Source organism: Biomphalaria glabrata, chromosome 9 (genome assembly GCF_947242115.1).
Source record: "Biomphalaria glabrata chromosome 9, xgBioGlab47.1, whole genome shotgun sequence".
NCBI lineage: Eukaryota > Metazoa > Mollusca > Gastropoda > Planorbidae > Biomphalaria > Biomphalaria glabrata.
The window spans coordinates 31444073-31460904 of record NC_074719.1 but is presented as its reverse complement, the minus strand read 5'-3'; the positions used below and the strand labels follow the sequence as shown (position 1 = coordinate 31460904).

Sequence of the window (16832 nt, the reverse complement as noted above, 5' to 3'; positions counted from 1 at the left end):
AATATCTCAAAAAAAATACATGATTATGTACAGTATTCCAGTACTGAAATATTTACTCAAGTAACGCTCCATTAGCTAAATGCTTAAAAGCTTGTTGCATAGTCTTGTATGATATATACTAGGTAGAATTTTTTTTTTTCAGATTCAGTACACATCACTGAAAGGGAGCTCAACCTCTTAAAAAATACACTACTTTCTTCTTACCCTTAATTATGATTTTTTTTTAAACCATATTTTGTGAAAAAAAAGTTTTGTATAAGCAGTTTGAATTATTTAAAAATAAAACAGAATGTTTTCCAAATGATAGTCTTTAAAAATTATAATTAAAAAGAGTAAAGAAACTCTAAGTTACCTCCTCTGATGTATATGCAATCAACTTGTCCAGAATTTGTCCTGTAGTTAAATCTGGATTATCTGCCTTAACAGTTTTGATCACATTTGTTCTTGCTGAAAGCAGAGCTACTAGAGTAGCCTCACTTGCTGTTCCCTGTCAAGAAGTAAGGTTACATGGTCAGGGATGAATTGTATTACTATTTACTACCTACATATTTAGAACTGAGTTCCATTTCTTCCTATCACCACAAATAATTGAAGGATTAAAAAAAACCTGAATAATTCCTCCTCCTTTCCCTTGTTCAGAAAATAGAAAATGTTTTGGAAGCTGTAAAATTTTGGCTAGCCAGTCCATCATAGACACTTCCAGCTCTGTACAAGATGGTCCTGAGGCCTTAGAAATCATTTCAAATAGTTATAGATTTTCAGATATTATAATATTTTAAACTTTTTTTTCAGTTAAATTTCTCATTAACCTTAAGCCTTTTATATATTATTTTTAACATTAAATTTATCTTTTATTGGAAAAACTAGCTTTTAAATAAAAATTATTTTTTAAAAAGTGTCTGAAAATTCACTAGATTCAGTAATTTAACTATATGTAAGAAAACTAGATTTTTTATTACCCAAGTAAATCCAATACAACTGATAGCATCTGACAACATGTCTCCCAATATTGCAGGGTAAGAGTTAGCTGTAGGAAAGTAGGCATGAAAATGTGGACTGTTCCAGTGAGTCACCTGGACAAACAATGGATTGTTGTCTATATTTTGTATTTACCATAGAAAATACTCCAAGATTTAAAAACAAGTATTAATATCATAAATATCAAACAGATATTAAAAAAAAACATAATAACATCTATAACTGTGTACGAAAAATTGAGATTATTTTTAACAAATCTAAATACAGAAAGAATCTCCTCCTCTATTATTTCTATTTTATTTTAACAGACTTACTCCAGGCATAATTACACGTTCAATATCTTTCTGAATTTCTTGCCAACTTTCTCCTTCCAGGGGAGCTTCATCTGGTATCAACTCTTTTAAAAAACCAGGTACAACATTTGGCATTGGCATTCTTTCTCGTATGTTCTCTAAGTAATCAACTATGTAATTCACCATCTCTTGGCCTCGGATGCGGAATTCTTTAGAGTCCATATTTGTAGACAATATACAGCTCTAAGAAAAATGGTAAAATGATTTTTTTTTCATGTAACAAAATTTAATCAATAGTGAACTAATGATAAACAAACTGTATATTATTTATGTTATATATTATATTTTTTATTACTTTAGAAATGAGCTAATTTTAATATTCATACTCTGAAACAGCTTGGAAGGAAATTCATTAGAGGGGAACAAAATACAATGTAGTCCCTTAAACATTTTCTGAGGAATTATTAGGGGAGAGTGTGGAAAAATGTTTTACTGAAAGCTACAAAGCAACAAATTTAACAAAAACTCTCAGATGTTTATGTATAAATATATATTTGAATAAAGTAGCAATTTAATTATTACAAAATACAGTTTTAAAAATTTATTCTAATTTTTTTTTTATTTACTTTTTAAAAATACCACCCTGATATAAGAAAACATTACATGTGGGGAGAAATGGACCTACATAGGGAGAGAAATGGACCTACATAGGGAGAGAAATGGACCACCTTTGGGAGACCTTTAAACACTTTCTTATAAAATTTTTATAGAATTGTATTCTTAAAATACAAATTATAAGAAAATAAAGAAATATATCTTCTCTTCTTCACATTTATTAGTATGTTATTATTATTATTATAGCTTTTATATAGCGCTACTTTCATGCTTATAGCATGCTCAGAGCACTTTGGCCCAATCTCATTTGTGGACCAGTTGGGGGGGGGGGGGGTATATTTAGGAGTTGGTTTTCCGTGCTGCCTTTAGGCGCTCAGTAAACGCAACTCTGCCCGAGCCGGGTCGAAAAAATGGAGTTTTCCGTAACGAACACTAATTTTCAAAGGGAGTTGAATTACTAAAACAACTATAACTTTTTTATTTTATTAAATAATCTAACATACCGGTATTTGATTTTATTTTAACGGAAAATGAATAGGCTACAAAAGTATACTAAATCAAATAAATTATTCAAACAAATATTTTTCATTAATTTTAAACTGAGTACGGAAAAAATATTTTTTTTTTTAATTCATAAAAAAATCACCTTTTAATTAAACATTTGGTATTAGTTTACGTGACTAGAAACGCTAAATCAGGTTTCTCTTATATTTTAAGAATATGCAGAAAAAAATGCAGATTACAAATATGTAATTTGATTTCTTTGGAGATAAATAGTTTTTAAAATATATATTTTTAAGTTTTATTTCTTATTACCATATAATATCATTGGAAATGCGCCATTTTGGTTAAAGGCTGAATCATAGACATAAATAAATATAGACTGACCGAAGGAAGTAACTTCATGTAACTTGAAAACATGTACATCAATTGTATTCGGATTTCCAAATTATGAAAAATTGCATGATCTTCATTCTTAGAGATTAAACAAAACTACACTGCATCCTTATAACAATATATTATTATTAAATATATAAAGGTGTGTATCATTGTGTATATTACAAACAAAGTTAAAAAAAAGCACTTGATGGTTTCCATGGATACCCGTTATCTGTGTATGGAAGCCGTAAATAAGTAAATTACATTGTTTAATTTTAATGTAACATAAGATGATAAGTTTATTTACATTTGTAAACTTATTATACAAAGTTTTAGGTAAATTGGGTATTTATGGACTTTTAAGGATAGCTGCATACATTCATCTACCTAGTTGAAGTTCTTAGTCTTAATTAACTTAATATTGTTGCTATTATAGTTATAGACTCGAATCTAGATCTAGAATTTAGACTCTATTATATATAGTCTAGAGCCTAGCTCTATACTCTATAATCTTAAATTAAATCTATATCTATACTAGTATTACTAGTCTAGACTAGTGACTACACTCGCTAGACTAGAGTCAGAGTACTATTGTTAATTTTTACTAGATTGTCTAGGACTCTAGATTGACTAGATCTATAACTAGTTAACAATAGTAAGTATTGTAAATTTAAAATTATATTTTGACCACATGTCAGATCTACTCTAGACTAACTGTATAGGCCTAAGTCGTAACATCAATAAGTACGATTTTGAAATACAATGACAAGTAGACTATATATGCTCTCACGTTCGTTGTCCAATAGGTCAATTTAGACAAGTCAAAAATCAAGGGATAACTTTTTTTTTTAGGTTAGTCTCTATACTGACCATCTACTTGATCTAGATTCTAGATTATTGTTTTTGATCTAGATAAGTAGAATTTGTTTGTTTTTTTGTTGTTTTTTTTCTTACTATTAATAACTTCTACTGTTTGGGTTTGGTGTTTAATTTGAATATACATTTTCTAAACTTTTTCTGCTTTTTAACATTTTCTAGATCTATATAGTTTTTCCTTATGTTTGAAAAGCTTCTTTAATCTTTTATGAAACCAGCATTTATTTATTTTGTTTGATGAGCAGATAGATCTATATATTTAGTTATAGGCCTATATATATAGGCCTACTATATGATTTTCTATAATGTTTTAAATATAGATTAATTTTCTTAGGTCAGCAACTGGGTGATAAATGTCTTTTTCTGATAAGAATGTTTGTTGAAAGTTTAATGCAGATTCATTTATTTTTTTATGTTGCTTAATTTTGTTCCAGAGTAGCCTATGCCTATGATATTTCTTTTGGGGGTTTATATTGGTTTTATTATCTGGCTGTATTTTAACAATATCATGGTCTGAAAGTCCAGGGATAATATCATAATATACTAATTTAGCAGGTCTTTTGTTTATGAAGATATCTAATTAGAATTAGATTGACAACCTACAAACCGGTGTCTCAATATAGTCATGCATGTTAATCACTGTCATTTTATCTTTGTTATCATGGCGCATTGATGGTTAACACATTTTTCAACATATAGGTGCAATTATATTCTTTTTGCTCATATTCAAAATAAATATAATGTAAAATAAAATGAAAGATAATTTTTATTCAACAACATGGTGATATGGCATATATAGGCCTATACTGTTTTGTTTTAATTATTGGCAGATTTTAAAAAAATATTGAAACTAGGTTGAAGTGGACAAAGGCAATGGAAAGGGGAGAAGGATGGAACCCTGATGCACATGATGTTGTTGACAGTACACATTTTACTGCTGAGGATTTTGATGAAAGTAGAAATTTGAAGCCAATGGCCGTTCCAACTATATTTGACATGGTAACCATTATGTCTAATGAAGTAGTGAATGTTAAAATTTTAAAATATTTAAACATTAGATATTGATATGTTATTTTTATTTATATGTTTATTTTAATATAAGGCTGTAGTAGTAAACATATTATGGTGAAAAATATATATTTATTTTTTAGCATGAAAATGTCAAGCCTCAGACATGTAATAACAATGGGAAAAGTTATACTGCAACCTGTTCTGACCATGATGTGGTAGCTCTAATAGAGGTACAATTTCTAATATAATAGATCTAACTGTATTCTTAATTATCAATAGATAAAAATAAAAGTATTATTTCTTATAGTAATAAGTTTCCCGTACTAGATCAATATAATTTATTGTCATTGCTCTAAAAAGATTACTAAGTGATAATGCATAATTTTGTTTAAAAAAATAATAATAATTAAACGTAACATGTAGATATAGATGCATGTTTTTCATTTTATTCATGCATATTTGTTTTTTATTTTATCATTATTTCGCTTTGCTTGGTGAGTTAATATATTAATTATAGATCTAATTGTTAACATATATTTTTTTATTAATAATTTCATAAGTAGAAAAAAAGAAGTAACAACAAGTTCATCAATTTATTATTAACATTTTATTTAGACCTTCATTTCAGTAATTACACTTAAAAAGTCATAAGTCGACAGCATAAGAACAAAAACTCTCTTTAAAAAAAGTTATTGAAAGTTTAATATAGATAAGGGAGATAAATATGCTTAAAAACAACATGGTGGTCGGTAAAGGTATCTGCGTATCTAAACTATTACCGCATTATTTACATTTTTCGGGTCCCGGGAAATAAACTGAAAAAGAGGAACGATTAACATAATGTTGTCTTTTTTTTTTAAGATGTTGGTACTGCATCGAATTTACTATGAAAACAAAGAACAATCACAAGCATAAGAACAAAAACTCTCTTTAAAAAAAGTTATTGAAAGTTTAATATAGATAAGGGAGATAAATATGCTTAAAAACAACATGGTGGTCGGTAAAGGTATCTGCGTATCTAAACTATTACCGCATTATTTACATTTTTCGGGTCCCGGGAAATAAACTGAAAAAGAGGAACGATTAATATAATGTTGTCTTTTTTTTTTAAGGTGTTGGTACTGCATCGAATTTACTATGAAAACAAAGAACAATCACTCCCACATAAAAAAGATAGTGAAATAAATATTATAAACCAAGTTACTTGCTGAGATTAACACCATACTCACCAGCGCTAGCAAAGTTACTCGCTGAGAGTAACGCCGCACTGAAAGAGTTAATTAAGACAATTTGTGGACAATTGCTTGAATTTGTTCTATTCCATAATTTCTTCAACCCTATCCCATTTTATTTTTTTTTTAATCTCTATTCCTAGCTTCATCTTCAACCTTACCACCGAAATATTTTGTTCTTTTTCCCTGCTTCAAACTCTAGCTAACAGTCACACTTTCCATGCTATCTCTTCTACACTGTTGTTCTGACATTAACACTTTCATCACTATTATACTGTCACAAGCATCCAAAATTCCATCCTTTTTTTTTTTAACAGCAATCACAGCATCTCTTAGAACTGACTCAGGTACTGGTATGAAGATCTCGAAAGTAAAAGAATCGAGAGGCTGGATATTAAGATAGACAACACTTAGAACTGACTCAGGTACTGGTATGAAGATCTCGAAAGTAAAAGAATCAAGAGGCTGGATATTAAGATAGACAACACTTAGAACTGACTCAGGTACTGGTATGAAATCTCGAAAGTAAAAGGATCGAGAGGCTGGATATTAAGATAGACAACACTTAGAACAACACTTTTGTTATAACCATTTTATTAGTTAAATTAGAATTAATTAATAAACTAGTCCAGTGGGGGTGCTGAAGAATTGTAATAAGTTCACACAGTGGCGTCGCTAGGGGGGTGCGGTCCGCACCGGGTAACACCCGTTAGGGTGGTGACACCCAAGTTAAAAAATGCACCTTGAGAATAACTGACAATTAAAAAACTAAACAGCTTTGGATAATTATTAGAAGATGTTATTCACAATTAATAAATAGATCTATAGAAGCTCTAGCCAAGTTGAAGGGGATGTTACGATGTGCCAGTGGAATGATGTCCTTGAATATTTTAGTGGATTTTTCTTCTTGGCATATACCTATTTCACATGATTTACGAAGGAGACTATCCAGAGCAAAAGGAAAAAAAACGCAAGTTTGTAAAAGGTTAAATGGTGTAATGTTGAAGAATGCGAATGTCTTGGACTGCTGGGTTCGTGCTTCCTGAATGTTAAAAGGTTAAATGGTGCAATGTTGAAGAATGCAAATGTCTTGGACTGCTGGGTTCGTGCTTCCTAAATGTTAAAAGGTTAAATGGTGTAATGTTGAAGAATGCGAATGTCGTGGAATGCTGGGTTCGTGCTTCCTGAAGTACTCTTAACACGTGACAAACATATATACCACAAATTGACTTAAGTCCGTTTCAGCAGACAAATGTAAAGTTTATTTGACAACAATAATAATAATACTGCACTCCTTGTTAGTGCTACAAGTCGAGAAAATCCTATCCACATAACAGCGGTATCAAAAATATCCAATACGTTAAACTCTCCAGAGTATATTACAAATCACGTCGGCATCTCAGCGGGTAACACTGTACAGAATAATACTGATTAACTACTAGAAATACATGTCTCAAAAAGACCACTGGCATCAACTGCCCAAAATATACTACTTATTTCCGAGTTACAACTCGACTAACAAAGTCGCTACTACTACGATAATACCTAACTGCCTCGTACAGAGGATAACACTTGACTGAACTCAAAGTCAACTTTATTCATTCTACTGCCTGTTTTCTACATTAGGAATTCCACGTGACTTTTAACCTCTTAACATGACGTGAACATTAAATCAGGCATTGTCTACTGAGACTGTGACAGAGAATGGTTCTGATTGGGACGATTTAGTATCTTAATAGCAAAAAAACAACAACTGAAATAAAGTCCGAAATTGGAATATTAAATGACGTATGAAGATTTTATCTAGATTGGAAAATTGGAAAACAAAGACATACGGCTACAAATACAATTGACAAGGAAGTCGTTGATATGATTGATGTAAAGAAGAAAAACAATGAAAGGAGATATTACACGGACTGTTTCTATAAAAGCAGAAAATTTGACACTTTGTGACCATTAACGAGTCTTTATTGATTTTCCATGAGATGACGGAAATGTTATGTAGATAAAACCCATTGCTGAAAGTACATCTGTCATGTTACAAAGTTGGTAGATGTATTAGTCAAGACGTAAAAGTCAGAATGAATGTTAGCACCTTTGTAGTTTGTTTGACAGCACACCTGACATAGTACACACTGATCAGAGTCACAAGTTATGGAGAAAAAAAAAAGCTAATGCTTAAAGCTTAATATCTTAAAAGTTCAGGAGTACAGGAAATTATTCAGAACCAACAGAAAAGCTGTTTAATAGATGTGTATAACATTCACTTAATCACTCAATGTGTTCAACATTCCTTTTTCAGAAAATGCTTTTTGCCTAGCATTTTTTTTGGTACAATTGAAATACTTTTTTCGTTCTGAAATTATAGCCACTAGAGGCACAGCTTAAGATCTTTGATTTGATCTATCTTTACGTTGTTTTGTTGTTGTTGTTTTTTTGCTGGGAAGATAGAAGGCCAAAGATACCCAACTACTGACAATGTAGTGACTAATTAAACCTTTTCTTTAACAAAAGCATAACACCTTAGCGCAAAGTGTTATATAAAAAAAAACTCTTCTAAAAAAAAGCATTGTGATTTAGAAAAAAAAATTTAACACAAGAAGAAAATGTCAGGCGAGAAATCACTAGTTGCCGAACTCACTATTTAAGAAGAGAAAAAGAAGTTCATGTGCATTGATCTTTTTTAACGCTGAGCTTCAACTCCTACTGGAAGCAATCATTGATGAAGTCGACACATTTGTAGCAATCCAACCAAAAATTCTTTAGTTCAACAACTGACGAATTATTGTAGATGTCAGTTTCGAAACATTAGCGTATATGATGATTTTCCAAACGGCAACATTCAAACAGAAATACCATTTATGATAAGAAATCTAAAAGCAGTAAAAGTTACTTTTTAAGAAAATAAAAAAATAGACAAAGCATGATTCATATGCTACTAAGACAATAAAGAATATCTCTGAATCATTTAACAAAGCCTTCAACCGTTTCTTACCATCTTCATATGTTTAGCGTCATGTAAAAAAAAATTATGTTAAATTAAAATTAAGAACTTTTTGAGACAAAGGAATAGACGACACTTTCACAGCGGGCAATTTTATTAAAAATGAAATCGTTAAAGACATTAAATTTGATAAGTTAATGATAAGTTTTCAGATTTGAAATCCAGAGAAAAAAACAGTGTAATTTACGTATGGTTGAACTCTAGATACTACTGTCAATATTTTTTTGTATTATATAATTTTTTATATAATTTTTTTTGTTTTTATTCATTATTGTTAGAGCATATTGACAGTTTAGTTGCTGTTTTAATTATTTGAAACAAAAATGTAATAACTAATTTGTAGCAAAATTTAAACAACACCATCTGATTATGTTTATGTAAATAATATAGATCAACAAACTTTTTCAAATATATTATGATACCTTAATTCATTGAAAATGTTAGCAAGTTTTATCTAAACTGACAATTATATATATGCTATCTAAAGAACTCCCTAGATGAATAGTAGAGATATAACAGAACTACTGAACAGTTATCATGAGTTTCAGATTTTGAGTTAGCGCTTTTTTCTTATTTGACATTGTTATATATATGACATTTTTTCATTTTAATCTTCTGTGAACTTCAAGCAAGCTCTTTTCTTTAGTATTTAATATTTATTGTTGCAAATTGTTTGGGTTTTTAGATTGCACACCGGTACATCCTACATTCTTATCAAGTTTTTTTTTCTTTATGGTTGCTAAATGTTATACCCGGTATATAATATATTATTTTATAATGTAATCTGGATGGAATATACTAAATAGCTATTTTTAAAAGCTGCTATACTAAAGTGTTAATAACATATATTTGCTATTCAGTGATTTTCTGAATAAATTTTTGTAATTGAATTTTTTTTCTTTCTTTTTTTTGTATTTTTGTATATATCTCTATCTGCCAAACGCTAAGGCTCTGAAACTACTTTTGGAACTTATTTGATATTTGGCATAATTATTCTGTACATATATATCTACATATGCATGCAAAAACTTTTTGATATTTGCGTAAGTTGGATTTTTGTTTGAAATACTACTCTGTAATACAATTGCGTACAATTTACGTTTTATTTTCCCAATTAGTTGCTATACTTATATGAAATTTAGAATATGCTCTTTACTAAATATAGCTATTTTTATTATGTTTTCAGATACTTATTATACTAACCTATAAATTACATGCATGTTATCTAGTATTTTCCTGACAAAATTTTTGTAATTGAAATTTTTTTTTTTTTTTTTTTTTCATTTTCTTCTTTTTTTGTTTTTGTATTATACCTCTATCTGCCAAACGCTAAGGCTCTGAAACTACTTGAGCTACATACTTCATATTTGGCATACTTTTTCTGTACATAGATATCTACAAACGCATGCAAAAACTTTTTGATATCTCAATAAGTAGATTTTTTGTTTGAAATATTACTCTGTAATACAATTGTGTACAATTTGCGTTTTATTTTACCAATTGGTTGCTATATTTATATGAAATTTAGAATATGCCCTTTACTAAATATTGATATTTTTTTTAATGTTTTCAGATAGTTATTATACCAACCTATAAATTACATACCTGTTATCTGGTATTTTCCTGACAAAATTTTTGTAATTGAAATTTTATTTTGTTTTTTTGCATTTTCTCCTTTTTTTGTTTTTGTATTATATCTCTATCTGCCAAACGCTAAGGCTCTGAAACTACTTGAGCTACATACTTCATACTTGGCATACTTATTCTGTACATAGATATCTACAAACGCATGCAGAAACTTTTTGATATTTGAAGTAGTTTTTTTGTTTTAGCGTTTCAAAGTTTAGAATTATGAAATATTTATGTATTTTTCATGGTTGCAACACTAAAAAAATCATTAAAAAAAGACAATAAAAGATAACAATATTTCCCTTCATGCGTTTTTAATACTTGTCATGTATGATATTTGTGTGTAAAAATTATTAATTTATCTTAAGTATTTTTTGAGTTATAAGCTTTTAATTATAGTTTGTTTGGCGGCCATCTTGGATTGTTTCCATGACAACCAGTAAAGTTATAAAGTCAAAAACTATATTTTTTCTATTGTTTAATTAAGTACTATTAAGATAATATAAAATATTTAGTCTAAATGGAGAACTTTTTTTTTTCCTTCTTTCCGACTCGTATGTCCCCTTAATAGCTATAAATAAATAGCTAAAAAAAACTATAACTTATTAATTTGGGACTCAGGAAACTGTTACAGACACAAAATAGAGCAGTGAGATTCATAAAAACCGAATATTCACATTTGACAAGAGTAGCACCTTTAGTAAAATCACTAAATTTAGAAAGCATGGAATGGGTTGCCCGAGCAAGCAAGGAAAACCAATGTCTTGGCATAATTTAAGTCATTAGTTCATATGCATCATGACTAGATGCATGACGCGTAGGACGTAATAGTTTTTTTTTTTTTTTTTTTTTTTTTGAAGTAACGATGCATTATATAAGATAACATAAGATTAAGGACGAGTGCAGAGTTTCACATGACTACACAAACCCTATGAACTATATAAATAAATTGATTTTTAAACAGAATTTTAACATTTAATGGGCACTCATTTAAAATTTGTTCAACAATCAAATAACGTAGGTAATTATAAACTTTATTTAGTACAGATCAACAAACAAACGAAAGTTTCTTAGCTGTGAAACTATCTTACTAGTTGTCACCCCTGTGTGTGACTGCTGTCAAATTACAGTCAGTCAACATTTGCCAGTGATTATACTTGTTTAGTTTCCACAAAAAATGCTTGCTCACTGAATGAGACAATTTATGTTCCGGAAGTTAAATGTCGTGGAGCATCACCAGAGAATGCTGACCATGTCCTTCAATGGGGGATGCGGGGGGGGGGGGGGGTGAAACCCTAGTGACGCCACTGAGTAAACATCAACCTATGGCAGGGGTGGGCAACATTTTTGTATCGAGGGCCGCATTAAAAAAAGTTTAGTAATGGCGGGCCGCATATATATATATATATATATATATATATATATATATATATATATTAGAAAGATGAGCTCGCTATGTAGAATATCTTTTAATTCATATATACACTGTATTACGATTTTTATTAAATTGCTGTTGTCTTTTTATATCATAATATCCCCACAAATATACAGTTGTACTTAATGTGCAGTATTTTACTTCTTACACTTGTGCATAATGTTTCTTAGCTGTGAAACTATCTTACTAGTTGTCACCCCTGTGTGTGACTGCTGTCAAATTACAGTCAGTCAACATTGACCAGTGATTATACTTGTTTAGTTTCCACAAAAAATGCTTGCTCACTGAATGAGACAATTTATGTTCCGGAAGTTAAATGTCGTGGAGCATCACCAGAGAATGCTGACCATGTCCTTCAATGGTGCATACTAAATCAAGGGACCCGAACAAGACTCTCGAAAGACTATTCGGAGAACTGCCTGATCTAGAAACCAAATAGTGTGAACAGCAGCAAAGGTTTTTTAAGTGTGGAAATACAGCTTCTGGCACCCATAAAACTCCCGAGGTAGTGATGACTGGAACTTCTCTTTGCTTTATGTCCTCTGGAGCTGAATTGGCTTCTCTTAATAAGTGTTGTACTTATAATTATTTCTATCATTTCACTAATGATAGTTTCACCTTTCAACAAAGGAAAATAACAAAAAACTTTTCTTTTTTTTTTTTTGCTTGCCTGTAGAAATGGGAAAGCCTTGTTTGAAAAGATTTAAATTGCATTTACATTTCATATGTAAGCAATCAATTGCTATAGCGATTATAGAGAACATGAAATTTTGTCTTCCACTCTTCATTAGAAATATTGGTAACAAAGCCACAGTCAATGTCATTCAAGTAACATACAATTTCAACCTTGAGATTTTATATTCTTCTCCTTTGCCTTGCCCATGCTAAGCGAGCGGATACATTGGATTACTTATTCATGAATCAGAACTAACCCGTGGCTAACTCGCCTAGCTCTAGTAAGTTTTATTAACACCTGCTCCTTGCATATTTTATGTTAAAATTCTATGCAGCTTTGTGCAAACTTTCCTGTTTCAAGTTTATGGTTCTCAGTCAAAGATCGAGCTCCATCTGTTGTTACATTTGCCATCTTGTTCCAAGCCTACCCAACACTCAGACATTGTGTCTTGAATTGAGTGTATTGATGTATAGCCAATAAGCATAATCTTCGTTTACTTAAAACTTTTTTTAATGAGACAGTTTCAATAATTTATATAGATATTTTTTTTAATATTTGCATTTTTATATCTATATACTGTGGGCACACCTGATTTCAGTAGGTGTCGGCGGGCCGCATAAAGCCCCTCGGCGGGCCGCATGTGGCCCGCGGCCCGTAATTTGCCCACCCCTGACCTATGGCATAGCTTTCGCGATCTATAAACATAAGTTCTTAACATAAATTCTAGATGAGTTTATATATAGATTTAGATAAAAAGAGACTTAATTGATTAATTCTATTGCTGTTTATAGTTATCTATATAGAGTCTATATAATCTAAATCTACATTGGCTACACTGACTAGATTTAATTAATTCAAGGACTAATAAATATCTAGATCTATAATTTATTATCTAGATTTTCGATCTGATCTAGTCAACAGAATTATCACCCCTGACCAAGTAGTTAAGCAATTCTGAAGGAGACACAATAATTAATTTGAATAATTCTATTGCCAATTTCCAAGAGAGTTGGCTAATAAGATGGATCTAGAATCTAGATCGCTATTATTTTGTTATTTGAATAGTATAGGCCTAATATTAGTAATCTTGATCACTTAATGATTGGAGTGTAAACTAGATCTATAAGCTATAGATTCTATGTATGATATTAAGATAACGACTAAAATATAGACTCTGTCACTCTATAATAAATATTTAATCAAATGAACTATTTTGAATCAAGCAGCTTATAATATTGATAAGGTGAGTAAGCGAATTTAAAAAAAAATAATCCTTACATAATCAATGACTGCACAACAAAAGATGTAGATCTAGATAATATAAGCCTAATTTTAGATATTTGAATGGGCAACAAAAAACAATGTTAAGTGAATCTGACTAGACGGTCAAAGGTCAAGTGTTACATAATAGACCAAAGCAGTTACTTAAATAAATGTGGTCTACTTTACATCTAGGCCAGTGTTTCCAAACACCACCAGCCCCAACTGAGGGGAGAACAAAAAAAAAGTAGGCTCTACGTTCGCATCCTATTTATAGAATAAATCTCTGTGGCAAAGAGTTGAATCAGAAGATAAGATTATTCTAGTCACTGTATCAAATCTCAGGCGTTGAACCACAGAAATTTCCCACAGATTTTAAGACAGCAATAGAGCTCGACTTTGACCACGTTAACCCAAGGAATACAGTTTTGAAATGTACATTTTTAAAACGAAAAGATGAACATAATTAAAGTGTCTGAACTCTCAACTGAACGCCCGGATCGCCCCCTCTTCGCTGTGGGATATGGTTATTTTATGCGACATCACGTCACATCTGAAAAAACACTAAACCTCAAAGAAAGATAGGCCTAAGTTGACTTCACATGTGTATTCTGACAGCTTTCCAAAAGAAATTGCAACTTTTCAGCCTGCGCAAAGGGTGTCCACTGGGTGAAAGAGGTATCATGATCATCTAAATAGGTCCTTGGTCAAAGAAAGAAATGATCCAACTTTTGAAGGATTTTTTTCAGTAAAAGCTTTCAGGATTTTCCTAGTTTGACCATGGATTGACAAATGAAATATGTCTTTACGAAACTCTGCGTCCAATGTGTCAAGTGTCCCTGCAGCTTAAACTGATTGGCAGCCGTGTTTAACTAATTTAAACTGATTGGCAGGCGTGGTTAACTAATTTAAACTGATTGGCAGCCGTGGTTAACTATTTTTGAGGGATGCAGACAATTGATTTCTACGCCGCGTTGCCTACAGAAACTCTGAAAACAATACATACACACGATAACAATAATTACATTCACTAACATAGAAGAGAGCACTGGTTGCATACGGCCTCAGAAAGTCACTCACACAGGCCGCAGGATACACATTTGAGACCAAAAGAAAATCCGCTGCCGAGGACAGATGCTGAGGGCGAAAAGAAAATCTTAATCGACCACCGGCGGACAATGGTTATGCTTGCCATGGGTGTTGCAAACTATGTAGGTCACAGTTGGGGCTGCGTAGCCACAGGAAATACTGCATTCCCCATTAATCTTCGGAGTCGAAGACAAGCCTTATTATTATTATTTGTGTGAAAAAAACTTTTCAATGATGAAACAGACGAATCTAATTAGTTTTGTAATCGTCTCACGGACGAACATTTGGATTCAGTGCTCGAACTTGCTGCCTCGTTAATGCAGCCGGATAATAAGAAATTGGTTTTGGATTAACTTCTCATTAATTCGTGGGTTTCTAATACAATTGGTTAATTGTTTGTTTTTATCTTTTCGTTGATGTGGCCCGTGACATGAGTATCGGAAATTAAAATGTCTCGCAGGCCGACTAGGTTGGGCATCACTACTATATAGATTCTAGATTTCTAGATCTACAGATATGTTTTCTTTATTACAGCCTTCAAATACAAATGAAAAAAAGAGCTCAAATCTGTAAACATTAGAATCACATGGGAAGATGTGAGCGTGATAAAACATAGCCAAGTTATCGTAATCTTTGCTGCCCTTTTTTGCTGATATAACCAGTATTTGCAGTAAAATTTAATTTGTTGTATAAGATAGTACCAAAGTTTGCACTATTTTAATGGTCTTTCCAGTGACAGAAACAATAAAGGCTAGGCTATCATTTTCCTTCTTTTCCCTACGAAAATCTATTATCATTTCTTGTGTGTGTTTTTTTTACATTTAATAACAAAAATTATCTTTACAATATTTTTCAATGTGTTCTATTTCTCTGAAATACTCATTTACGTCTGAGCTCTCTGAGAGCAGGGCAAGAAGAGCCGCATCATCAGCGAATTTTGTGAAGGAGCAAAAAGGACTATCGGATTGAAAATCATTGGTGTACAGAATGAACCACAATGGCGATGTCACAGCCCCCTTGGGCGCCCCTGTGCTAACTATGCGTGCATTTGATATTACATTGTTTACCCTAACCCTCTGAGGTTTCTGGGTCAAAAGTTCATTAACCCATAGTATTATTTATGGACTAATCTTCAACGCTTTCATTTTTTCAATAAGTAAATGAAGTTATATGGTATTAAAAGCTGTTGAGAAATCAATAAAGAGCAATTTTACGTAAGTGTTAGGTATGTACAGATGTTTGTAGACACAATTTAAAATATTTAGGATGGCATCGTCTACACTACTCTACACCTTTACCCTTTTGGTAAAAAAAAATTGTAAAAAGGGTCCAACTTACTACAAAGATCATTCAGAAGAAACATTTTAACCAGTTTTTCTAAACATTTAGACACAATGGAAGTAAGTGAAACAGGTCTAAAGTCATTCATTTCCTTTGGTTTGGAAACCTTTGGCACAGGAACGATTATGGACGACTTCCACACTGATGGTATAGACAATAAAGACAATACCTCCTATATGAAACTTATTGAACGATAGTTTTTCTCTTAAAAATTAACTATTGTTAGATTCAAAATATGGAGTATACCTTTTAATATTCCAATGATACGCATTTAGATCTAGACTTAGAAGACAAGATGCAAAATTTTCTTGACTATTGATTTATTAAAATTTTTAATCAATAATACCTTACATTCGGAAATTCCCGAACGTAATAGTCCTTTCAAGAACGCGATAGTCTTTTCAAAACCGATGTTGGATCTAGACCTACATTTAGTCTCTAGCCAAATTTACATTTATTAATTTTTACTTTGAAAAATTATAACGGTCGAACTAGAGTTTTACCCATGTGGCCA

At 31.2% G+C, this 16832-nt stretch overlaps 1 protein-coding gene and 1 long non-coding RNA gene across 7 annotated transcripts in view; one reads left to right on the top strand and one right to left on the bottom strand.

The window, feature by feature from the left end:
* LOC106072988 (aromatic-L-amino-acid decarboxylase-like) overlaps window positions 1-16832 on the bottom strand; it is a 62007-nt gene that overhangs the window by 20976 nt on the left and 24199 nt on the right. For 2 of the 5 annotated variants that reach the window (XM_056042436.1, XM_056042435.1), the window contains exons 2-5: window positions 1293-1514; window positions 960-1073; window positions 608-727; window positions 353-487 (exon numbers count right to left, since the gene is read on the bottom strand). In XM_056042436.1, the coding sequence (XP_055898411.1) occupies window positions 353-487; window positions 608-727; window positions 960-1073; window positions 1293-1493 (570 nt within the window). In that variant the 5' untranslated portion in view covers window positions 1494-1514. Of the gene's footprint in view, window positions 1-352; window positions 488-607; window positions 728-959; window positions 1074-1292; window positions 1515-2702; window positions 2899-13906; window positions 14091-16832 lie in introns of those variants that run through there. The other 3 variants (XM_056042434.1, XM_056042433.1, XM_013233455.2) reach the window with 3 other exon arrangements.
* Window positions 2919-8274, top strand: LOC129928349 (uncharacterized). Of its 2 annotated transcripts, none has more exons than XR_008779966.1 (4): window positions 2919-3020; window positions 4472-4640; window positions 4793-4882; window positions 6202-8274. It is a non-coding gene; the product is annotated as an uncharacterized LOC129928349 (long non-coding RNA). The 2 variants fall into 2 exon arrangements; XR_008779965.1 differs by lacking the exon at window positions 2919-3020 and adding an exon at window positions 3516-3617.